The sequence below is a fragment of the Palaemon carinicauda genome, chromosome 13, assembly GCF_036898095.1.
Source record: "Palaemon carinicauda isolate YSFRI2023 chromosome 13, ASM3689809v2, whole genome shotgun sequence".
NCBI lineage: Eukaryota > Metazoa > Arthropoda > Malacostraca > Decapoda > Palaemonidae > Palaemon > Palaemon carinicauda.
The window spans coordinates 140079409-140106798 of NC_090737.1; the positions used below are offsets into that span (position 1 = coordinate 140079409).

Here is a 27390-nt window from a genome sequence, read left to right on the forward strand (position 1 = left end):
TTTAAGGTCTTTTGATACCATTTTATTGAAGTGACTTTTACTTGCATTTGACCGAGGATGATATTTTATATAAAAAATTTTGTATCTTATCTCTTCTGAATATAATGTGGCCTTTTTAGCAACCAAAGAAATTTTGAGACGAAGTAGCAAATTTAAAATAAATTTTTAAAATGTAATTTAAAGTTTTGTTCAAGTTTCTTAAAAGATTGTTCAACCAGTGATATTGAAGGTTAGAATGTAAGCAGTAAAATAAGCAGTTTATAATTATGCCATGTGAATCTGTGTATGAAAATAAATTGCTTAAAAAAAAAAGAAAAAAAGAGAAAATGAAAACATTCAAGGACCTAGTAACACCTTTTTTAAAGAATGAAAACTGTTTTAATCATTTGTTACTAGGTGGGACATGGGGTGGGCCTTGGTTGGGTTTTCATTTTCTCTTTTTATAAAGAAAAACAATCTTGCTAAGTCTTAGAGACAGTGCTTTCCTGTTCCTTTGGGAAACATGAAGGATTTTAAATATTTCCTTATCCATGTAAAGTCTGTTATTTTCTCATGTAAATATATACCAAATCATGTACTTGTGTTTTCTGTTGACCACCATTTCTAGATTTGCATTTGAATAATCTACAGAAATAATATCACAGGTTAAATTCTGATATTTATTCATTAGAAAACTTCTGAACCAAAAATAATTGGATCAAAGTAACCTCACTCTGAGAAAGTTTATGATTCTTGAATGCAATACTTATTTCACTGATTATTTTATGAGGAACATGACTAAGCCCTTTTAGATGGACACTTGAAACTTACTGACTTGAACTATTTAAGGGTCACTCTAAAACATCATATTCCAGCAAGCCAATTCTACCAACTAACATGGCAATATTGAAGGCCTTGTATTCCAGACCAAAGTTACAGAACTGAATGTCTGGATAAAACTGGTTGGAACAGAGACCTGGGTGAGAGAAAGAGAGAGAGAGACACTGAGGGAAAGAATCATACACACAAGTCAATAAGAAAAGGGGGTAGGGAGGGAGGGAGAGAGAAGGGGGTTATGAAAAAGAAGTGTCTGGGATCTCATACCTCTCCATCAACTCTTCCTCTTTACTTTTTCCTTCTCTTCAGGTGGGTGGCCACACTGCACTCCCTGCCCCATGCAACCCAAGAGATGCCTTTAGGCATTTTAACTTATGTAAGGTATTTGAGATGCTAATAAAATTACCATGTTTATTTCTTTGATTTTTATTGTATCCTCTTATACATTTTACTTTATTACTTTTACATGTTCAGTATACATTTAAGCCTCTCCCTTGAAAATGCCTTTAGTGCAAGATGTTTGTTGCAAAGCTAGCTTGTTCAATATTGCCTACACTATATCAAGCAAATTTAATTTGAACTATTATTATACTCATTTTAGCAACAAGCAGCTTGCACTAAAGGCAGTACCTTTAATCAAAGATCAATTTATATTAGTTTTTCATTTTTGATCTTCATTAATTCATACCTTAACTGGCACAGTCTCAATTTGAAAATGGACTTTAGTGCTGTAATATTTTCTACTTTACACACAATAGCTTTAGTACATTATAAGATTATATCAGGTAAGTTAGTCACCGAGGCTAAAGCATAAAAGCCATCAGCAATAAAACATATCGGAGAATAAGTCACGGGTGTTACAAAACCTGGCTAAGGTGTAAGGAGAGATTTATCAGAATAAGTCTCTTCCAATGGTGTTTATTTGGTAGGATATTTAGTGTTGTTACACCCATGGGGTATAAATTGGCTCTTGCAAGGGGTCCAGAAATTGGAAACCCAAATAGTACAATAAATGCACTAGAGTAAAGGTCCACAGGTTGGAAAACCTAGTTAGAAAGGTGGCAAAAAGTGCACTAGGGGTCAAAGGTACAGATTGGCAACCTAGCTGGAAGTACAGTAGCAATATGCACAGTTGAACCACACTTCAGGAGGTTGGAATCCCAGCTAGAAGGTAGAGAAAACAGTGCAGTTGCACTATAGCAAAGATTGGAAGCCCAACTGTAAGAAAGGTGGCAAAAACAGTACAATTAGACTAGAGAATGAAGGTCCAAAAGTTGAAAACCGAGCTGGGAGAAATTATAAAAAGTGCAGTTGCAAGGTGGCAAACAGCATAGTAGCAAAAGGCTACAAGTCCAGGAACCTTTGATAAACTTCTTCAGAATTAGAAAAAGCAACCATTATTAGCAGTATTCAGAGGCAGTTTCCTACAGGCCTTGGGAACATAGCAAGGAAGCACCCATGTGCAGAAAAATAAAACCAAGGTACAGATATAACCATACCTTAAAAGATATTTAAAGAATTCTATTATTTTGAATGAGTGACCAATTTATCAACCAGTAGAATTTATCTAGCGGTTGATAAGAACCATGTCAAAAAAAATTAAAAGAAATTGCAATGAAAATTGCAAAGCAGGTCCAAATAGTTACAATAAAGAACATTACTTCTTGCTTATCAAGTGTAATGCAGAGGACGCAATGCAGGCCAATTACATTCCTAGAATTCTTCGAAATGCGCAAGAACTAGAGGAAAAACTAGGAAAGCCACCAAGGTTATTGGTGTCATGACATTAAAAACTATTGAAACTACAAATGACAACAGGAAACCAATAGTTATAAGTGAAACAACCAAGAGGTGTGGTTGCTGAGGGAAGTATAATTTATACGACTGGTTTGTATAGCTAGGAAAAATACAAATTACTTAAAAGGCATGTGAAGACCTAAGAGCTAGTATATATTCCACAATCCTCACCCTCATCTAGGGAGGATAGAAGTTCTTCACGATCTAAGAAATAGAACTCTAAAGTTAGTTCATTAACAAAGTCAGATCTAGATAGAAACACCTTGACCTTAAGATGGGAGCAGAAAGAATGGAGAAGTTACTACAGACAAGATGCTTACTGTCCTGTAAGGGATCTGGGCTAGGTACACCACTAATTGAGCAGCCACCACAAGACCAAACAAATGCGTCAAGAGGCTTGAGAGTACTCTTGCAGAATAAAGACCGTGAACATGGTCTACAGCATACACACCCTATCCCTAATTGCCCAGCAAGATTCCTGGAAGATAAGGTTGGGGCTAAAGACATGACCTCAAGAGTTCCAGTCCTACCTAGAATCTCTCGGCAGTCTAGGTTTAGTATATGCTTTACTAATAGACCCCTGAAGTCTGAAAGCGATAGTATTAGACACTTTACTCTTTCTGCCCGTGCTAGTGAAGTTACAGACACACCGGGCTTCTTCAGACACCACTGCAAAACCCTAAAGAGAGCCACAAAAGCCTCTTCTCTCCATACCACTTCCAGCTCTACACAGATATGGGATAGAGGACTCAAATACAACTTTCGCTATTCTGCCCGTGCTAAAGAAGTAACCGACACACCGGGCTTCTTCAGACACCACGGCAAAACCCTAAAGAGAGCCACAAAAGCCTCTTCTCTCCGCACCACTTGCAGCTCTACACAGAGATGGGATAGAGTACTCAAACTTGGAATTATGTCCCATCAGCGAGAATTTTTCCATGTGCTTCGGTACTAGACTAAGGAATTCCTACACCTCTTAGAATAGGAGACTAAGGCAGAGAGAGATATCCAGTCACTCTCCTAACCTTTTCACCGGTTATAAGGCAACAAAGACAGTCTTGTGAGTCAGAATCCTGACTGAGGTCTTCTCTAAAAAGGCTCGAACAAGGTATTAAAAAACAGCAAGACTGAGGAGAGTTCTATCCCCTACCATCAGAAATACCAAGCCAGCTCAAGTCTGAGGGTAGCCTTGACTTATGCAACCGAGAGGAGCTTCTCCCAGCCAGGAAGAACAGAAACACTGCGATCTGATACAAATGATCCAACTCTAGAAGAATCTTTTGTGATATCCATCATAGAAAATGCCCCACTTCTCTGGGAGTGAAGGCCATGAGAGTTCATTTGGGATCTCGACAAAGCAGAGCAGGAAACCATTCCCACATGACCATCTGGGAGCCACCCAAATCAACGAGTATTGGTCTAATACCCCACAACAGATTAGCAAAAGGAACAGGATTGAATGGAGACTGGGTGTAACCATTCAAGTTATCCCTTGGATGTTGGAAGGCAACTTTGATACAGACCATGGATAAGGAGGGGAAACCTAGGGCACTTATTATCTAGCCGTAAGGTGAACCAGCGTCGATTTCCGTAGAGCCCCACTACCAGAAGACTATCCGATACATCTGGATGTAGGGACCACTATGACCATTGGCAACTAAAGTGATTCTGCCAGCCCATTCTCCTTGCCACAAATTTTCCCAACTGACAACTCCCTGGCATGGAATGTTGTCCTGCAATGCATTTGCTTTCTCAGCTTGTAGAGCTACACATAAGGTGGTGGTGTCGGCAACCAACTGGATGTCTCCTTAACGTAAGGCTTGTAGCACTACAACGGCTGATAATTCCAGGACTTGTGACACATCCGCGTACCATTGCATGTCAAGATGCGAAGTAGTGGGACTCTCATACAAGGGTTCCTCTTTAGCCAAGATGTAAGATCTGCCCATGTCTCCTATTCCCACCAGCACGAGGGATGGCAATCCCCGGTGACGAAGCAGTTTCTTCAAAAAGTACCTGAAGAGATCTCGAGAGTTCCAGTCCTACCTAGAATCTCTCAGCAGTCTAGGTTTAGTATATGCTTTACTAATAGACTCCTCAAGTCCGAAAGAGAGAGGATTCAAGACACTTTATTCTGCCCGTGCTAGAGAAGTTACAGACACCAGGATTCTTCAGACACCACTGCAAAACCCTAAAGAGAGCCACAAAAGCCTCTTCTCTCCACACCACTTGCAGCTCTACACAGAGATGGGATAGAGGACTCAAACTTGGAATTATGTCCCATCAGCGAAAGAGTTTTTCCATGGGCTTTGGTACTAGACTAAGGAATTCCTACACCTCTTAGAATAGGAGACTAAGGCAGAGATATCCAATCACTCGCCTAACCAAAGACAGTTACGAGTCAGAATCTTGACGAGGTCTTCTCTAAAAAGGCTCGGACAAGGCATTAAAAAACAGCAAGACTGAGGAGAGTTCTATCCCCTACCATCAGAAGTACCAAGGTCAGATCTGAGGCCTTGACTTATGCAACCAAGAGCAGCTTCTCCCAGCCAGGAAGAACAGAAACTCTGCAATCTGGTGTAGAAATGATCCAACTCGAGGCCCAAGAGAGTTCGTTTGGGATCTCGACAAAGCAGAGCAGGAAACCATTCCCACATGACCATCTGGGAGCCACCCAAATCAACGAGTATTGGTCTAATACCCCACAACAGATTAGCAAAAGGAACAGGATTGAATGGAGACTGGGTGTAACCATTCAAGTTATCCCTTGGATGTTGGAAGGCAACTTTGATACAGACCATGGATAAGGAGGGGAAACCTAGGGCACTTATTATCTAGCCGTAAGGTGAACCAGCGTCGATTTCCGTAGAGCCCCACAACCAGAAGACTATCCGATACATCTGGATGTAGGGACCACTATGACCATTGGCAACTAAAGTGATTCTGCCAGCCCATTCTCCTTGCCAGGATGTTCCCAACAGACAACTCCCTGACATGTAATGTCCTGAAATGCATTTGCTTTCTCAGCTTGTAGAGCTACACATATGGTGGTGGTGTGTCAGCAACTAACTGGATGTCTCCTTAACGTTATTGGAAGGCTTGTAGCACTACAATGGCTGCTAATTCCAGGACTTCAAAGTAGTTGCTTCATCTGACCACAAATATGACAACCCTGTTGTTAAGGTGTGCGGCAACCCGTGACATCCGCGTACCATTGCATGTCAAGACGCAAAGTAGTGGGACTATCATACAAGGGTTCCTTTTAAGCCAAGAGGTAAGATCTACCCATGTCTCCTATTCTCATCAGCATGAGGGATGGCAATCCCTGGTGACGAAGCAGATTCTTCAAAAAGTACCTGAAGAGATCTCGTGCAAAGACACTTGCTTTTGAGGTACCATACCAGCTCCTCAAGTGCAGAACAGTAGCCAAGATTATTTTGTGTAATCAAATATAACTTACCCGCATTGCCAAGTGTTTTAACCTAAGCTTGGGTAAGAAATTCAACTTCGCCTCAATTATCACAATTACAATATCATGACGAAAGTGCAAAGTTAACCTTAATCATGTCACTACTGACACATGAAGACCAGGATTACCGACTTGAGGAATACATACACATTTTAACGTACTGTATTCCATAAAGGGGTCTGTAAATTACTACCCAGAATATCATCTGAACGAACTCCTGAGGAGCAGTACCCAGATTGAAGCCCAGACATGAAAACAGCATATGAAACCATTACTGAAGGGAGCATTAATAATGACCTAAAGCACAGGTAAAGTATGGATCTTTCAGATTCACTGAAAGCATAAAGTCGTCACCCTATGGGATTCTTTTGCGGATCCACTCAAAACTCCCTCTTACCTATGCCTGCAAGGCAAGGGCTCTTGGAAGAATGGATGCGTATACTCTTGGCAAAAGAGAAAAGGGGAGAGGAACAATGGGAAGAAGAGGGTAGTAAGCAGCAACGCTCGGTGGGGTCAATGCCGGAAAAGCGGAGCTGTAGCATCAGTGGCTATAGAGGCAGTCCAGAATCTAAGGACAGTCACAGTGGGAGCGAGGATCGAAGCTGCGACCAAAGATCACAACCCAGACCATGTACATCAACCCCGTGGGCCTATAAAAACAGAGCCATAGCAACATTCTGGTAGCAAGGGACCCAAGCCTGGCTCTAATGGGGCAGATGGAAGTTGTGACCCTCATCCTTTGCATTGGCCCTTGGGAATTGAAGTGTCAATAAGGAGCCCTTCATACAGCTACCAAGACTTACTCTGCTTCTTCATCTAAGAAGTTAACAGTTAGAAACCAAAGACGACGACAAAGAAAAAGAATGTGCATGTTTCCAACCCTGCCCTCGGGCACTAAAAGCACAGGAGTTGAAATCCGAGAGAAGCCCCGGATGACTCTTCACCAAGGGAAGAAACCACCGGGGTTGCTATAACAGGAACCACAACACTGGAGAATAATGTCTCCTGGAGGGATAGTCACATTTACAGGGGAACGAAGCCAGAGAACCCCCAAGCAGAAGTAGAGATGCACAGGGGAAAGGGGGGGATGGGTGACTTGGTGAAGGAGATGCACAGGTAACCCCTGCCCCCGGAGAAACTGTCCTCCCTGCCCGAAGGAGGGCAACCACTGCAGACACCATTGGTAACACTGACAATGGTTAGCCTACTGTACCTGAAAGACTTAGTGGACCAAAACCTCCTTAGGTTACACTCATCCTCAGTGGTAGGCAAGTGGAGAAGAGCCTCCAACCTCTAAAGGGTTGGGGCGATTGCAGGATGAACCGCATATGCCACCAGAACTTGAGAGATCACAGACGCAGATCAGAGGGCTCCTTGCTCCTATAACATTCCCTGGGGATCGAGCCAGAGGAGTAAGCAAAGCAGCAGCAAAAGCAGACGCACCTGATAAACATGAAGAAAAAGCATAGCTCTTCCTTCCCCCTCAAAGCATGCGTCTGCCACCACAAAGAGGTCACAACTAACACTCGACATATGGGATTGACTGCAAACAATAATAAAGTCCATCTTCCCAGAATCGAGTGTCTCACTTCACATAACAATTGGTAGACAGCATTCACTTCCTGAAAAAGAAAAAAGAAAAAAAGTTTGATGCGGCCAGAAACCAAAGTGAATAGACCTTGACAAAGGGGCGACACTCCTACCCCCTTGGTCCAACCTGTCGCTGAACCGTTCGTTAATCTATTCAACGGCGCTCCAGTATCAGGCTGAAAACATACCCCTTATCTGAAGAACGATGGTCTGTATTTGCATAGGAACAAATTCTCGTGACTGTCTCCAGATATACTTTATATAATAAACAATTATAATAAGCACCAAAATTGTGATTACCTTAAAATCCCTTCTTCTGCCATTTGATTTTACTCATCATGAAACTCTATTCAACAAGACAAATTAAAAACGCTTTGAGCCAATGGTAAAAAAAAATTCAGAGGCTCTACACAAATTATAAATTACTCAACTCTCAGACAACCAATATAAGCCTAATAAACTAGTTTTCTTTGGATGAGTTTTCTACCACAAAAACAATTAAAGAAATTCGAATTGCCATAAAACTGTCAATGAATCTACCTAAGCTTTGACGTTATCGGACCTATTAACTGCACATTCTAATATTACTTCCCCCACTGTAAGCACTATTCTGACCAATGTTCTGTCGAGCTAAGAGAGAAAAGTCATTAATTTAAAAAAAGGTCTGAGCTAAAAGAGAAAAGTCATCCATTTAAAAAAGGTCTGAGCTAAAAGAGAAAAGTCATCAATTTAAAAAAGGTCTGAGCTAAAAGAGAAAAGTCATCAATTTAAAAAAGGTCTACAACATCTCATTTGGTAGAAGAAAATCCAGACTAACAAGGAATTCAGGTTTGAATTACACCAGGAATTCAGGTTTGAATTACACCAGGAATTCAGGTTTGAATTACACCAGGAATTCAGGTTTGAATTACACCAGGAATTCAGGTTTGAATTACACCAGGAATTCAGGTTTGAATTACACCAGGAATTCAGGTTTGAATTACACAAGGAATTCAGGTTTGAATTACACAAGGAATTCAGGTTTGAATTACAACAGGAATTCAGGTTTGAATTACAAGACAGAGAGAAGACAGGGGACAGCCATCAAATCAAGTCAACATAGAAACCCGTAAGTTATAGTCAACGTAGAAACCCCTAAGTTATAGTCAACGTAGAAACCCCTAAGTTATAGTCAACGTAGAAACCCCTAAGTTATAGTCAACATAGAAACCCCTAAGTTATAGTCAACATAGAAACCCGTAAGTTATAGTCAACGTAGAAACCCCTAAGTTAAAGTCAACATAGAAACCCCTAAGTTATAGTCAGCATAGAAACCCCTAAGTTATAGTCAACATAGAAACGTTTATATATGTCGTGAAGAGTTGTCTAGCGACAAAGTTTGAAGTGTTATACAAGATGTTCATATATAGAACATGACAGGAAGAATCGATTACATATATTCTTAAAAGTTGACTTGAAAATTGGATTAAACACAGGATAAAACAAGTCTTATATCATTATTACTAGATAAGCTACAACCCTAGTGGGAAAAGCAATACGCTATAAGCCCAAGGGTTCCAACAGGGAAATATAGCCCAGAAAGTTAAGAAAACAAGGAAATAAACAAACTACAAGTAATGAACAGTTAAAATATTTTTAAAACCTAACATTATAATGGATATTTTATATATAAATTATAAAAAAAAGGAAGAGAAATAATATAAAATACTGTGCCTGAGTGCACCTTCAAGCAAGACCTAAAGAAGGGAGTTAGTAATTTAAATAAAGTCTGCAACATCCACTTCAGCAAAATTTTAAATTAAAACTATACAGTACTCCAGAAATGCCTAAGAATTTATAGAAAACCAGTAAATATGGAAATAACTATAAGCAGACCTGTATGGCCCAGGAAATTAGGGAAAAAAGACATAAAAGGAATTCAGGTATGAATTACAGGGCAAAAATAAGACAGTGGACAACTATCATATGAAGAGTTAACTCCACAAGAATTTGTAGCCAATGCAGAAATGCTTTTAACTATAGTGAAGAATTATATCGAATGAAAAAGTTTGAAAACATGATTATAAAAGATGTTCATAAACAGGAAGGCCAGATTACAGAAATTACTGATGAATATGTAGACCCAAGATAAAAAATAAATTCTTGAACAAAATTGACGACCTTCCACTTGATGTCAAGAATAGCAAAAATGTGGTAGCTTTCAAGAAAAACCTGAAGACTTATCTTTTTAGAAAGTGTTATAATAGTGACCTGAAAACTATTAAGCCTGAATACAAATGCTAGCGAAATAACTGATAATGATACAGAGCAAAATATTAACTGGAAAGAAATTATTTTCACACACCAAGGCCCGCCTGAACAGACTTTAAGTGTCTGATGAAGGGCGAGAAATAAACCCGTAAAAGTAAAAAGTAAAAGTAACAAGTTACAAGTTCCAAACAATCACAGTAAAGTAGAAAATGGAAATGAAGACCAAAAGTAAACAAAATAGAAGTGAGGAACACACCTAATACTAATCTTGCAAAGATTAAACCTCGATGGAAAAGACAGACTCATTTCCAACATACTGGAGTCAATATCAATAACAATCTGACATCATGGATAGAAATAAAGAGAGGAATGCACCAGGGATGTGTTTTGTCCCCAGACCTATTTGCAATAAGGATAGAAATAGAGAGAGGAATGCACCAGGGATGTGTATGGTCCCAAGACCTATTTGCAATGATAGAAATAGAGAGAGGAATGCACCAGGTATGTGTTTTATCTCCCAACCTATTTGCAATATATGGGGAAAATACCTTGAGAAACGTAAAAGATACGGTATCAGTACTGGAGGAGTCAATATAAATAACATTATGTATATGAAAGTGATCATTGCTGACACTGCCAAAAAGTTACAACAATCAAAAAACTTTGTTTATCTGGGTAGTATGGTGACTCAAGATAGAGAAAAAATGAGAAATAGAGAATCCTGATAGCCAAAAATGCATTTAAAAATATAAAAAAATCTGCCAACATATAATAGAGTTGGTATACAAACAAGAATTAGGGCTTTAAGAACATATGTGTGGTCCACCCTTATGGATGGGTCGGAAAGCTGGACAATAATGAGTTGAGAAACAAGGTAAATACAGCAGATGATATTTTACAGGAGTATGGTCAGAATATCTTTGATGGACAAAGTAACAAAGGAAAAGATAATGGCAAGTTTTGGAGAGCAGAGAGCAATGGCAAAAGAAATAGGAGAGACCAAACCGAGTTTTGTTGGGCTATTCATAAGGAGAGAAAAATGAGCACTAATGTCTCACTGGGAGGATAGAGGGGAAATCAGAGAGTAAAGTACATGGACAGCATTGTGGTGGTCTTTGAGGGTAATTATACAAACAAATGAAGTGATACAAATGGCTAGAGGCAGGGAGAGGTTGAGGTGGAGGCAACTGACCTCACCGTCCAGGACATGGCACTTCCGTAAGTACTGTAAGGCTGCATGGAAATGTCATAAATGATAAAAAACAGTTGAGAACTAATGCGTCTATAAAAGTTAACAATGATAATGTTAAATTTGTAGAAGTATTCAGGTGAAAGAATACCAGGAAAACAAAGAGTTCAATGGCTTGTCAGAGACGGAAACTATTAACAACAGACAAAATGAATAATTTTCTCTTTAGTTTGACAGAACATTAAGACACACCTTTACTAAACATCTAAGTTATCAATAATCCAAGAATTTTTGACTTCCTTCAACTTAACTCCTGTCACACCAGTTAAATTTAACATAAAGGTTTGAAATCTAGTCTCCATTTCACAAACTAAAAAAATCTAAAATGGGATTTTAGCAAATATTCAATAAAAAAATCTATTTACTCCACTTAAGACAATTCTAATACAATATATTACTCAAAAATCTATTTACTCCACTTAAGACAATTCTAATACAATATATTACTCATATTTAAAGGCAATCCTATTTCAACTCCTCTACAGGGGCAATTCTATCAAAATGTATTACTCCCCTACAGAGGTAACTCAACTCACAGCTTTCAACATTGACCCAAGATATAATTCATGAATAACCCTATAATGGTTCTGGCTCCATACCACCAATTCATTGGTGTCTTCCCAATGATTTAGAAGACTAGTTACATAATGTTTGAAATTACTGTCCACATACTCCTCAACCTGAAAATTTTTTCAGATCAAAGCAAACATATACTGTATACCAGAACCAAATCTCATAAGTCAAAATAGATAATAAAAACCACTAAGTTTCGTGATTTTGGCAGTAAAAATGTAAAAACAACAAAATCCTTCACTGCAAAGGTTATAAAGATAACACCAAGATTTTATTTACATAAAGTTGATGTTCGTTCCGATACCACTTGTAAAGTAAAATTCAGCCTAAATACCTTTACAAAAGTTGACACAATTCTGTGAATCTGCAAATGTTACAAACAAATCTTTAGTACTGTATTGCTATTGAAAACATTTGATTGTTCAGGGTACCCTGAAGCCTGAATTATATGACTTATCCATGTTTCAAAGTTCATCTGAAGTGAACGTTGGATTACGGAGCAATGATGACTTCTGCTGTTCAAATATAATCAGGCAAAATGTTTTTAGCATCGCAAGGAAGCATATAATTCCAACACAAGTAAAAGGGACCAAGAGCACAGCACCAAGGAAAGGGGAGGGTCTCTAGTGATGACTTCTGCTGTTCAAATATAATCAGGCAAAATGTTTTTAGTATCACAAACATATAATTTCTGTACCAATATACTTCAAAACTACTCGGTAATAAGGAGAGATTTGTGTACATTTTTCTATTGAAATTTCATTGAAATTCTTCCAAAATATTAGAGAATACCAACTTCTCCGTTTAGATAATGAATAAGTAGAATAACAAAAAGCCCAAATGAAAGTTATCAAGCGGAAAAAAATTCTTGAACATGAATTTGGGGAGAACAATCTGACAGTCAACAGTTCAAGTGAACGTGATGTTTTACACAATCAAATTGAACCGGTAATTTAGTAGCATTCTTGCAATTAGGGAAAATTATCTAGTGTTTCAACAGCCCCATATAAAAAAAACGTATTTGACAAAGAGAAAGATATCAATCTCAAAAGCCGAAGTTAAGTTTTTTATGACTTTTGATGAGTCAATAACAGAATATCTTAAGATCTCTTAGCAAGTGACGGAAAATTGAGGGGACGTGACACAAGACTATAACTCAATGAACTTGAAAATATCTAGGAGGGAGGAAACTGAGGGAGGATGTGACACGGCAGAAAGTAAATCAATGAACTTGAAAATATCTAGGAGGGAGGAGAAAAGCAAATTGAAAACAGGGGGAGGTCAATGTAAATATGACGCCGTATGCTACACGTTGACTTGGGGACACTGCCTGTTTTTATGGTTTGAAGTTTGGAGTTGCCAAAACAACAGCTAAAATGGCTTATGTACCTCATCCTATATGCTTTGTAAAAGCCCACATTATCAACATACACAACCTACATGCAGTATTAACATCATGCCTTCCCCATAAGGTATTGACTATAGTTGGCAAAGAGAACTGCATGCATTCCAAAGATTACGATAAACTTATAAATATATTGCATTGTTTTAATGTAATGCTGAAATATTACGTCCAACAAGCTCCTATAATTTGAAGATTACAGATTTCATTTTATCTTAAGTGACTGATTTCTCTTTTTTTCCTATTAAGTGCAGATTTAGTCCAAAGGTGCAGCTGCTCCAAAGAGTGAAGTTCTTGTAAAAGTTCCACAGGAGAATGTCGACTACTGGAACGCGGCCCCTTCAAAATACGAAACAGGGGAGCAAGCATACCTGAAAGATATGAGAAGATAGTTAGATCACTATATTATAAAGTTGATGTACACATGAATTACCACAGTAGAGTAAAAATAAAAAAGTTCTGTTGATATTGAAGAACTTACACATCATGAATGGTAAACCTAACCTAACCTAACTTCCTTGACATAAGTCTTCAAAAGACCAAACAATCATATCTTTATGCTATTGAAAGATTTTTTTTTTTAAGGAAAGGTGGACGCCAGAGAAATGTCAAGTTAAAAAAGCTAACAGCTGGGTACAAAGATGTCTAATGATAAGGTTCACGATAACTACCATAGAAAAGTTTTGGTGATATTGAAGATTTTAAGCATGAAACGGAAATGACTTCCTTGACACAGTCTTCGGAAAACCAAGCAATCCCATTTCTAGGATATTAAGAATTTACTCAAAACGTTAGGTGGACACCATAGGAATAAACAGCTAAAAAAGGGGAACAGCTGGGCACAAAAACATCAAAGTTCAAAGATGCAAGAGAGGATTGTACTGCAACTCGCATTTGGTAGCCTCAAGATATCACTGGATTGAAATATCTTCTAGTATAGCAGTATCTCCTTCCTGGATACACACTTCTACTCTAGATATTCTTTTTCTTTCCCACTACTATCCCGACATTAAGGGGTTGGTTCTACGCCCTCTCCAATGCCTTCTACCGAAGGCATCCTTTTCCACCAAACCTTTTCTTTCCATATCACCCTCAACCTTACCTCTCCCCCGTCTAATTTTCTACCTCCCGCTCGATCTCCTCCCCCTAGAAGGTTCCTCCTAAGGCCTCCTCTCTCACTCCCCACCATCCATCCTCAACATGTATCTACATCTCAGTTGGGACACACTGATCACCTCGGTGATCTTTACAACACCTGCCATTTTTACTTCATCATTTTACAATCTATCAAGCAGTGATATTTCCATAGTCCACCTCAGCATTTTCATCTCTCTCTCAAGCTTTACTATTTTCATCTTAAGAGTCTTAGAGCCCACATTTCCAATCCATACATTAGCACTGGTCTTACTACTGTGCTATAGAATACTCTATAATTATGAAAATAAAAATACTTCATAAATATAATAGCTAACAACCATGCTCTAATTTCCTGTCAATAAAAGATAGTACGCAGGCCATGGTTATGAAATACAAGCTAGAGTTAGGAAAATTTGGGGTAGATATTTTTAAGCCATAAATGCACTGAGTGTTGGATAACCATTTGAAAATGAAAATAATTTACATGCAACTATAATGAGAGAGAGAGAGAGAAAGAGAAAAAGAGAGAGAGAGAGAGAGAGAGAGAGAGAGAGAGAGAGAGAGAGAGACTGACTCCTGTACCTTTGAAAATTGAGTCAAAATATGGAGAGCAGGCTGCTAAAACACATCGGTGGGCTTCAACCTGAAGTCCTGCTACATGAAGAATGACATCGCAACAGCGAACCAGTTCCCGTTGGCTTCTTAATTTCTCTAAGCCATTGCAGTTTCTATAGTATATTTAACATCTGAAAATAAAAAATTCAACCTATAGTGTTGGGTTCAGGAAAGTTACACGAACAAAATTATCAGTCGAGGCCAGCTGAAAACATGATGAAAAATTTAGGCACTGGAAAAATAATCTTAAATCAGAATTACCTAGAATTCATTCTCTAGCCTTTCTATTATTATTATTACTATCCAAGCTACAACCCCAATTGGAAAAGCAAGATGCTATAAGCCCAGGGGCTCCAATAGGGAAAAATAGCCCAGTGAGGAAAGGAAATAAGGAAATAAATAACTGAAGAGAACAAATTAACAATAAATCATTCTAGAAAAAGTAATGTCAAAAGATGTCATATATAAACTATTAACAACGTCAAAAATAAATGTCATATATAAACTATAAAAAGACTCATGTCCGCCTGGTCAACAAAAAGGCATTTGCTCCAACTTTGAACTTTTGAGTAGATTCAACAACTGACTAAAATAAAACAAACCTGTATAAGAACATTTTTTTTCCTTGACGTATGTAAAACCGCTTCTTTCTGTGTGATGCAGGAGCTGGTAAATAAAGTAGATATCTTCCAGGAAGTAGTTTTCCTGATGCCTCTTCTGCCAATTTGTCCAGTGCTTCATTTCCGGATACATCCACATGACCTGGAACCCAGTAAAACTTAAAACTTCCTTGCCTGCAGAACGATAAATATACAGCCACTCTAAAAAGTTTAAAACTAAACGGTTCGTAGGATTTAAAAACTGTCAATGCCTGCAACACACTACTTGCATCACTAAAAATGGTAAAATTTCCCTCTCATTAATGCTACTTTTTTCAGTAAAACTTAAAACTTCCTTGCCTGCAGAATGACAAATATACAGCCACTCTAAAAAGTTTAAAACTAAAGGCTTCATAGGATTTAAAAACTGTCAATGTCTGCAACACACTAATTGCATCACTAAAAATGGTCAAATTTCCCTCTTTCATTAATGCTACTTTTTTTCAAGAACAGTCAGGATACCATACAGCTCTGCTGTTAACCCTTTTACCTCCAAAAGGACGTACTGGTACGTTTCACAAAAGCCATCCCTTTACCCCCATGGATGTATCGGTACGTCCTTGCAAAAAAATGCTATACAAATTTTTTTTTTTCATGTTTTTGATAATTTTTTGAAAAAATTCAGGCATTATCCAAGAGAATGAGACCAACCTGACCTCTCTATGAGAAAAATTAAGACTGTTAGAGCAGTTTAAAAAAAATATACTGCAAAATGTGCTGGGAAAAAACTAACCCCCTGGGGGTTAAGGGTTGGGAATTTCCAAATAGCCTGGGGGTTAAAGGGATAAGATAGAGGATGCTAAAGGGAGTGTACATTAAATTGGAAGTAATTTGAATTATTTCTAGCAATACAAACCTGGAACTCTTTGCTGTGGAGGCTCACCTCTAGGTGGGTGGAAGACAAAAACCAACTGGCTGGCATCTGCCCCGGGACGGCCTCTGTTTTGTGATATCTTGAGGGATCCTGCACCGTGATAGAGAAAGAGAAAGAGAGAGAGAGAGAGAGAGAGAGAGAGAGAGAGAGAGAGAGAGAGAGAGAGAGAGAGAGAGAGAGTGTTAGTTAGTTTTCCATTCCAAAGGTAAGGCTATGAGAGTTTTATTTTAAGACATCTTATAAATACCAAGTATAAAGGGAGTTACTTTAAAATCCCACTAACACATACCATATCAGGTCAACAAATGCATAATGACTGCAAACTAAGGTTAATTAAACAAGGCAACAAATAAAAGGAATTACAGGTCCTCGACTTACAAATCTAATTGGTTCTAAAAAAAAAAACTGTTTAGGTCGAATTGTTTGCAAGTTGAATTTTGTTAAATTTTGGCCTAGGGTCGGCTTAACCTGACTTACAGGCCTAAAATTTCCAGATACAAAACTCAAAAAAATAGTAAAGTTTCATAGGAAATATTTTAACCATACAAACCGGAGACCTTTAATAAGAGTATGACTTTGCCACAGCTGGAAATGGCCGCTAAGCATTCAATGAGGTCAACACGCCCGGCTGTCAGGTCCCCTGCCCACCTAATAGGTAGAACTACTTTCACTTTGACCTTTAACCTGGGACTTAACCCTTTTACCTCTGGGCTATTAACCCTTAACCCACATGGGGTTATTTTTATCCCATCACATTTTGCAGTATACTTTTTTTAAATTGCTCTAACAGGCTTAATTTTTGTCTTAGAGAGGTCAGGTTGGTCTCATTCTCTTGGAAAATGCCTGAATTTTCTCATAGAATTATAAAAAATATGAAAAAAAAAAAATCTTTATAGCCTTTTTTTGCAAGGACGTACCGGTACGTCCATGGGGGTAAAGGGATGGCTTTTGTGAAACGTACCAGTACGTCCTTTGGGGGTAAAAGGGTTAAAGAGTAGAATAAATACATAAGGCTGGGAGGAACGTAGAGAGTAGAGGTCCCCTTTTTTGTTTTGTTTCATTTGTTGATGTCAGCTACCTCCCAAAATTGGGGGCAGTGCCTTGGTAGATGTATGTATGTATAAAAATCATTGAAGTTTCCACATAAGTTTATGCAATATATAATGCCAAAAGAATAAAGGGAGTTGTTATTATTATTACTAGCCAAGCTACAACCCTAGTTGGAAAAGCATGATGCTATAATCCCAAGGGCTCCAAAAGGGAAAAATAGCCCAGTGAAGAAAGGAAACAATGAAATAAATAAACTCCAAGAGAAGTAATAACAATCAAAATAAAACATTTTAGGATATATAATGCCAAAAGAATAAAAAAATTATTATTATTATTACTAGCCAAGCTACAACCCTAGTTGGAAAAGCATGATGCTTTAAGCCCAAGGGCTCCAACAGGGAAAAAATAGCCCAGTACAGAAAGGAAAAGGAAATAAACTCCAAGAGAAGTAATAACAATCAAAATAAAACATTTTAGGACATATAATGCCAAAAGAATAAAAAAAGTTATTATTATTATTACTAGCTAAGCTACAACCCTAGTTGGAAAAGCATGATGCTATAAGCCCAAGGGCTCCAACAGGGGAAAATAGCCAAGTACAGAAAGGAAAAAGGAAATGAGCTCCAAGAGGAGTAATAACAATCAAAAAGTTTCAAGATAATTAACATTAAATTAGATCTACCTTATATAAACTATAACAATTTAACAAGAGGAAGAGAAACCATATAGAAAGAGCGTGCCTGTAAAAGGAGACTTATCCTGAGGTGAGTGGAAATCCGTGCATGACTAATCTGACTGCTTTACTGACCCAGGAAATGTCAATGTACTTTGGTCCTGAAGAGAAGTGAAAGTCATGATTCCTGTTTAACATCCTAACTAAAGATGTTAGGCTAAGCCTCCCTTAGGGATTATCATTATTATTATTATTATTACTACCTGCTATGCTACAACCCTAGTTGGAAAAGCAGGATGCTATAAGCCAGGGGGCTCTAACTGGGAAAATAGCCCAGTTGAGGAAAGGAAAAAAGGAAATATAAAATAATTAAGAACAGTAACATTAAAATAAATATCTCCTATATAAACTATAAAAACTTTTAACAAGTGGAAGTGAAATGAGATAGAATGGTGTGCCAGAGTGTACCCTCAAGCAAGAGAACTCTAACCCAAGACAGTGGAAGACCATGATACGACCCTGGTTGGAAAAGCAAGATGCTATAAGACCAAGGGCTCTAGCATAGAAAAATACCCCTGTAAGGCAAAGAAATAAGGAGATAAATCAACTAAAAAAGTATTGAATTGAAATAAAATATACTGTATTAAAAACAGTAACAGCATTAAAATAGATCTTTCTTATATAAACTATAGAAAGAAACTCAAGTCAGCCTGTTCAACATAAAAACACTGCAAGTTTGAACTTTTAAAAGTTCCACCAATTCAACTACCTGATTAGGAATATCATTCCAAAGCTGGAATAGAACTTCTAGAATACTGTGTAATAGTGGAAAGCCTTATGAGAATCTAAATTGGTTTTTCCCAAAGTGGGCAGTGGATTGACATTGTGGGCGGTGAGACATATGCTGTGTCTGAGAACGATAGGGTCGCAATAAGAGCCTTTAAGAAATAGCTAGTTTACATTTTCCTTTGTTTTTGCATAATCTTATGTCAAAACATGAGAGTTTACAAATTCCCCCAATTTTGGGGGGTAGCCAACATCAAACAAATGAAACAGAAAAGGGGACCTCTCCTCTCTACGTTCCTCCCAGCCTGACAAGGGACTCAACAGAGTTTGGCTGGTACTGCTAGGGGTGCCACAGCCCACCCTCCCCCGTTATCCACCACAGATGAAGCTTCATAACACTGATTCCCCTACTGCTGCTACCTTCACGGTCATCCAAGGCACCGGAGGAAGCAGCAGGGCCTACAGGAATGTAGTAGCATTATATGATTAATGAGAATGTATAAATTTTCTCCATACTTCCCCTCTTAGTGTTTTGGCCCACGATAGACTGTTGTGAGAATGCTTTAACGAGTGCTTAAACTACTGATAGGGTGCGAATAAGAAGCCAAGCCCTCTCACCAGTCTGAAAGCTTTATTTATGACCTTTCGGTCCAGGACTGGGGGGAGGGGGGAGTTAGGTTATAGTCGGGTTTGTATAGCTATGAATAATTTCTGTCAATATGGAGACTCACTGCACCGGGTTGGTAGTCCCCCTAGAACTGAACTGGTTGGTTGTTCTTCCCTGGAAGTGTCCAACCCCTTGGTCTCATATGGGAGCAAAACAGTGATTCCAGGAAGCTCCTATTTGTCTTTCGTAGGGATGAAAAGACTGATAGGTCTTGTACACAGAGACATGTATTGGCCAAATGAAAAAACCTTTAAATGGGAGATGTCAGTTTTGAATAATTTACCTGTATGATGATTAATGGGTTTGCATAGATTTCACCATCCCTTGTTTAAGAAGAAGGTGGAAGATACCTCTTTTAAAGATAAAAGAATGGAGCTCTGATGTGTAACTTGAAAGCAGTATGGCAGGATGTAAAACCCACACCTTTTATTAATCCTACTGTCAATAGTCCAACAACACAAATTTACCCCTTACTTTATTGGTAACTGGATATTCAAAGCAAACTACAATCCTTAAAACAACAAATGTTAATACCTGTATAAATCTACAACAACAAAAACAACAGCCGCTGTTTCTAGTCCACTGCAGGACAATGGGATGGAGAAGGTCTCGAACCTGGGGTCATATACTACGGAATGGGACTTCTTTGGCGCCGCCTTTCGGCTTTAGCTGTTTGGAGACAGCTATTTGGTCCCAAAGTGGTTTACCGACGTCCTTTTTGAGATAGCGACATCCTTCCTGAGGCCAGGCTATTTTGGCACTTGAGATGAAATGAAATGCTGTCTCTTTTTTTCTAAATGTGATGGATTTCAATATGATGCAACATAGAAACTTAACCATGCTATTGCAGAATATTTAAAAGCATATAACATGGTCAAGAAGATGAAAGAATAATTTTTGGAAGGCAAGGCTGGTTAGCTTTTTTTATCACAAATCCGATGTGTGGTATGCAGAGGGAATATTTAAGATGTTTTCATTGTCTTATGGCAGGACACGGTGGTGTTTTCCTGTGTTGTATGCCCTGTTATCAAATAAACACAGAACATACTTTAGACTGTTCCAGATGATAATTGAATTGTTATAAGATTTACAGCCAAAAGGAATATACTGTGATTATGAACAAGGTGCCTTTTTGCCATGAAAGTAGGCTTCTTCCATTTAGGCCATTATATACATAAGTATTTGAAATATCTTGAGCTCCAAATGGAATTCAATAATGGTCCCCACTTTGACTTAAAAGCAACAATTATAGTAGCATTAACCTATGCACCAGAGTCAGTGTCCCGAAGACCCAAATGAATCCCTCGAAGCCATTTGATGCACAAACTTACTAACAACTGCATCCCTTCTCTTAGGGATGCAGTTACCCCAGAGGGAAGCACATTGGTGAATCAGGAATTCTAGTGCTTTAGCCTGATTGCACAAGTTCTTTGTGCTGTTTTTGTACAATTGATCCAACCATGAGCATGCTTACAAGGGGTAATATAGAAGCCTTTCTAAAGTTTACATCTCTGGCGCTGAGAAAACCACCAATTGCCGAGTTTCTCACTCGTGAAACAAGGGGTCAAGGACGCCACACCAGGACCCAGAGGCAGCGGATTAGGATATATCCCTTCTGGGACGTAGACCTTTCTCTATGTAGAAAGCACTGCTGGAATTAACTTTGACGACATCTCAACTTTAAGAGAATCCTTCAAAGCAGAGACCTGCTGTTTAATCTTATGAATGGTGTCTTAACCCTGTCAGGACCAGTGTAGTTCCAGCCTATGTTCAGGGAAGAACCCACCAATGGATGTCTTCCTCCCTATGGAAGGTAACAGAGGGACCTCTCCAAGTTTAACCTTCGGATTACTCCAAGAACCAACAGAAAGGACGACTCCTCACCCGGCTCTGCTGTAGGAACTTCCAAAGGATCTAAGCCTGTAGGATCTGAGCAACCTACCTCTACAGTGGCGGAAGACGTACCTCTACAGAGGCGGAAGACAGATCCTAAATCATAATTGGAGAGGGAGAATTAGCGAGGTCTACCCTAACCCTTTTACTTGGCGGGGGAACAGAAGCATCTTCCTGCTCGACTACTGGATGACAATTCTTACACAATAGAAGAATGTCTTTCCACTGTCTTCCCAACTCTAGTGCAGGAATGGGGGAAAGTCCGATCATGCGAGATCAACTCCGTAGGCGAAGCAGGGTCAGGATATCGTTTAGCAAGAGGAAGTGGTGGCTTATCATCATCCTCATTTGAGGTGGAGTCAAGAATAATAGGGACCAAATGGAACTCCTCTTTAAGTCACTCACTCTTAGATGTCGTAACACAAGGATCTAGAAAACTTGCATTATAAGTAGATGGAATCAAGGGAGTATGAGATCTAATGGGCCCATAAGGATGATCCTGGGGAATCACCTTAAGAAAAGGAGAGAAAGTTTCAGGACATCCCTTCTATCCACATGCAGCCGAGACAGCCACATTCCATGTTCGTAGGAACTGGGACATTTCCGCTTCTCTTAGAAGTTGATCTAGGATTGATTGATTGATTTTAAAAGTTTTCAGATATCCTGACATCTAAGGTCATTGACACCGATATCAATTAGTTTATATATATAAAAAATAAAAGAATATTCAATTAACCCTGGATAGGTACGGTCCTCGGACACCCCTTTAAGGGTATACTCGGACGCGAACGACCCCGACGCCAAAAAAAATTCTTGAAAAATCAGTTTTTGCAGTAACCTCCTTTTTTCTTTTGCCAAAAAAAACTTCAATGAATGCTTAAAACAACTGTAAAGATAAATACTACTCATCTGCAGAAAAACTATTTATTATAAATATTTTAAAAAATTAAGTAGAAAAAAAAAAAGACCTGACATAAAAATTCATAAAAAAAAAGTTTATACATATATACACAAATCCTTTTAGGAATTGATTCTTGAATGTTTAGGACACATCTTGATGTATTTTGGATGAAGTCAGACCCATGGAGGTGAAGATCTGAAATGAGAAAAAAAGGGTAACTTTTTTTGGCCAAAAAAAATTGTCCAAATTTCATGAATTTTTTTGGGTACCCAAATGAAATAGGAAGTGGCTAATTTTTTTAGGGAATAAACATATGTTATCCTAAAATAGAAATATGTAAAAAAATCTTCATTATTTTGTAAATTACATTTATATCAGGGGCCATATCTAAAGGTAATTTTTTGAGTACTTGGAAATTTCGTAAAAAAATACATATATTTAATATATAATATGATATTTATGCAGGTAAAAATATACCAAAATATCACAAATTCTATAGGGAACAAGAATATATATAGATAGGGCAGCTTACGCTTCGGATATGTCCACAAAATGGCCGCCAACCACACTGACTCAGACTCCCTAATCTGCCACTTGAAATGTAGGAAGGGTATGTCAATTTCAAGGTGTTATTTACTAATCTAATTATTATTGGATATGCATAAAAATTGTATGGTGGGTTGCTGGATAATTGTCGATTATTTTACGACTATAAAATTAAAATTCTGACCCAAAAAATTTTTTTTGAAGGGAAATAAAATCGAAAAAAAAAATGTAAAACAATATTTTAGCTAAAAAAATTTGATGATATTCAATCAAAAAAAAAGTAAACAAAATTTTCCGACAAATAAACATCTAGAGGAATCATTACTCTGTGATAGTTCCTTAGTACGTAGTAATTTTGAAAGAATTGGGAAAAAACGAAAAAATGGCAATCACCGGAAAATCGAACACATACCTATATATACGCCATATCTGGCTAAAAAAAAGATAGGCATGGGTAACCAGATCATCTAGAAACACTTTCCAACACTATAAAAATATAAGTTTTGCGACACTACTTGCCAATTCCTTACGGTAACATGACTAAGCAAAAAAATGCAAAACAAATAAAAAGGGGCACTCGTGGAAAAATGGCCATTCTAATATACGGCATTTCAGAAAAAAAAAATTTCAGCCACGTGCTAGGCAAACCATCAAGGCATATTTTCCGACAAATAAACATATAAATGAAATATTACTCTGTGATAGTTCCTTAGTACGTAGTAATTTTGAAAGAAATGGGAAAAAACGAAAAAATGGCAATCACAGGAAAATCGAACACATACTTATATATACGCCATATCTGGCTAAAAAAAAAATAGGCATGGGTAGCCAGATCATCTAGAAACACTTTCCAACACTATAAAAATATAAGTTTTGCGACACTACTTGCCAATTTCTTACGGTAACATGACTAAGCAAAAAAATGCAAAACAAATAAAAAGGGGCACTCGCGGAAAAATGCCCAACATTCTAATATACGGCATCTCAGATAAAAAAAAAGACATGCACGTGTTAGCCCAACCATCAAGGCACACTTTCTAACACATAAACATGAAAAAAAAATCAATAATATACGGCAATTCCTTACTACGTAGTAAATTTTTACAAATATTGAAAAAAAAACAGAAATTGGCAACCGCAGTTAAATACCCAATATACCAATAACTACGTCGTATCTGACAAAAACAAAATCACGCATGGGTAGCCAGATCATCTAGACACACTTTCCAACATTAAAAAAGCAAAAGTTTTACAACACTATTTCGCAATATCTTACGGAAAAATGACTTGGCAAAAAAATTAAAAAAAATTAAAAAGGGACACTCGCGGTAAAATGCCCGACATTCTAATATACGACATCTCAGATAAAAAAAAAGACATGCACGTGTTAGCCCAACCATCAAGGCACACTTTCTAACACATAAACATGAAAAAAAAAATGAATAATATACGGCAATTCCTTACTACGTAGTAATTTTTACAAATATTGAAAAAAAAACAGAAATTGGTAACCGCAGTTAAATACCCAATATACCAATAACTACGTTGTATCTGACAAAAACAAAGTCATGCATGGGTAGCCAGATCATCTAGACACACTTTCCAACACTAAACAAGCAAAAGTTTTACGACACTATTTCGCAATATCTTACGGAAAAATGACTTGGCAAAAAAATGAAAAAAAATGAAAAAGGGGCACTCGCGGTAAAATGGTCCTCGTGGTGATGAACGACATTTTAACTAAAAAAAAAAACATGCACATGGTAGCCAAACAATCCACCAAGACTTTCCACAACTGATAACCTATACAAGTTGCACCATTCTACGACAATTTCATAATACGTAATAACTTTGATAATTATGCAAACTACCTCAGAAGGGTAAACTCGGACGCGAACGACCCCGACGTGTCTCAGAAATCGGGGAAGGAGTACAGCTACAGCAATGCACATCTGGACACTACTAGAGCGTGTAGGGGAGACACCTCCTGCAGGTCGATCACCCACAAATTCAGTCACAGGGGTGAGTCACGTGAGAAAAACCTGTTTTTTTTTGACGCTCGGGGTCGCAAACGACCCACCGTACCTATCCAGGGTTAAAACCATATAAGTTTAATGTCATTAAATAGTTTTCAGAAGACCTGCTTCTGAAATATATCTAAAAATGCCACTTGCATAGTAAGACACATCATGTCCTAGAATCTTGGCAAGGATGAACCTGCCACCCTCACCTCGAGCCTCAAACAAATATCTATTCCTTAAGTTGTTATAATTGGGGCATTCGGTCAACAAATGCCTCACTATTAGAGGTACTAAACAGTCGTCACAATACAGTTGGTGTTGGCCCTTCAGCAGAAACTCGTGTCAACCGAGTGTGACCAATACGGAGACGACAAAGAGACGTCTCCCATTTTCGGGGCATCATGTTATACCTCCAAGGAGATATAACATATGTTACTTCTCTCATTTTACTCCCATCTAGTCTATCCCATTGCTGTTGCCATTTATTGCAAACCAATTTCTTGATGTCAGGTAAGAAATCATTACAGGGAATGGGATACCTTCTTGGCAGCACCTCGGATGCAGCATTCTTAGCCAGTGAATCTGCCTTCTCATTCCCAGACACACCTACATATGCTGGAGCCCAACAAAATCTAACCATTAAACCTCTCCATCCAATAATAAAAAGCCATTCTAAAATCTTTAAAACTAGAGAGTTGCTAGAATTATAAAATTCTAGAGCTTGAAGGACACTCCTTGCATCACTAAAAATTGTAAAATTACCCTCCTTCTCCAACGCTGTTTTCTCAATAGCGGTTAATATGCCATACAGTTCGGCAGTAAATATGCAAGCGGTCAGAGGAAGTGCACCTCTACAATTAAAACCATTACTATGTACTCCAAATCCAACGCCAGCATCAGATTTGGAGCCATCAGTATAGATAAAAGTTGATCCTCTATGTTCTTTAACATGTTCATTAAAAAGACACCTGGCTTCTAGGTCAGTCATATTCTTCTTAACTCCAATAAAATATTTACAAAAAGATATCTCTGGTAACTTCCATGGAGGCGTTGATGATACCTTGAATGGAAGTACCTTATTTCTAATTATATCCAGACTATTTAATAATCGTTTCACCCGAAAGCCAAAAGGTTGAGGAGATTTTGGGTGCAACTCAAACTTGCAGTCTTAAAGGCTAAAGAATTAGGGAGTCTTTGCAATCTAAACCAATAACGAAGAATGGAAGACATTCGGTAAAGGTCTAGAGGTAACTCTCCAGCATCAACAAGGAGACTTGTGATAGGCGAAGTTCTAAACGCTCCAGTGGACAATCTAATACCTGCATGATGTATCGAGTCTTAATATTTTTAACCGGCTTGGGGTGGCTGAAGAATATATTTCACATCCATAACTAATTTTGGAAAAAATCAACGCCTCGTATAATTTCAAAATAGTATTGCGGTCTGCCCCAAAAATAAATGGAACACTGCTTTTACTTATATTAAGAATAAAACATATTCACACTACATACTTACCAGGAGATATTGAAATTCTGATGAACTGCAAACTAAATTCAAAGCTGTCCATATTCAAGGCCATATAATTTGGCTCTCCTCAAATCTAGCCAAAGTTCTGTGGATAAAAAGGAATACATAAATCTATGCTCATGTATAAAGTAAAGTCCAAAATCAAATAAGGTAAAAAAAAATAATACAAAACGAGTCCAATAAATAGACACTACACAGGTTAGAGAATATTACAAAACACTTTACGCGTTTATAATGATTACGAAAACAATTAGGTAAACTCGCACATTTTCAAGTAATTTGCTTTTTTCTTTACAAACCCGAGTATTATAATAGGAGTGTATTATAGTAGGACATATTTCCAAGAATCTTGGCAAGGATGAACCTGCCACCCTCACCTCGAGCCTCAAACAAATATCTATTCCTTAAGTTGTTATAATTGGGGCATTCGGTCAACAAATGCCTCAATGTTAGAGGTACCAAACAGTCGTCACAATATGGTTGGTGTTGGCCCTTAAGCAGAAACTCGTGTCAACCGAGTGTGACCAATACCGAGACGACAAAAGACGTCTCCCACTTTCGGGGCATCATAATATACCTCCAAGGAGATATGACATTTGTTACACCTCTCATTTTATTGCCATCTAGGCTATCCCATTGCTGTTGCCATTTATTGCAAACCAATTTCTTGATGTCAGGTAAGAAATCATTACAGAGAATGGGATACCTTCTTGGCAGCAACTCGGATGCAGCATTCTTAGCCAGTGAATCTGCCTTCTCATTCCCACACACACCTACATGTGCTGGAACCCAACAAAATTGAACTGTTATACCTCTCCGTCCAATAATTAAAAGCCATTCTAAAATCTTTAAAACTAGAGGGTTGCTAGAATTAAAAACTTCTAGAGCTTAAAGG

General features: G+C 38.0%; 1 protein-coding gene across 3 annotated transcripts in view; it reads right to left on the reverse strand.

The window, feature by feature from the left end:
* Positions 1–13211: 13211 nt before the first annotated feature.
* Positions 13212–27390, reverse strand: part of LOC137652533 (uncharacterized) — a 42295-nt gene continuing 28116 nt past the window's right edge. For all 3 annotated transcript variants that reach the window (XM_068386003.1, XM_068386002.1, XM_068386001.1), the window contains 5 exons: positions 26484–26580; positions 16414–16521; positions 15501–15660; positions 14866–15029; positions 13212–13517 (listed from right to left, as the gene is read on the reverse strand). In XM_068386003.1, the coding sequence (XP_068242104.1) occupies positions 15023–15029; positions 15501–15660; positions 16414–16521; positions 26484–26547 (339 nt within the window). In that variant the 5' untranslated portion in view covers positions 26548–26580 and the 3' untranslated portion in view covers positions 13212–13517; positions 14866–15022. The remainder of the gene's footprint in view (positions 13518–14865; positions 15030–15500; positions 15661–16413; positions 16522–26483; positions 26581–27390) is intronic.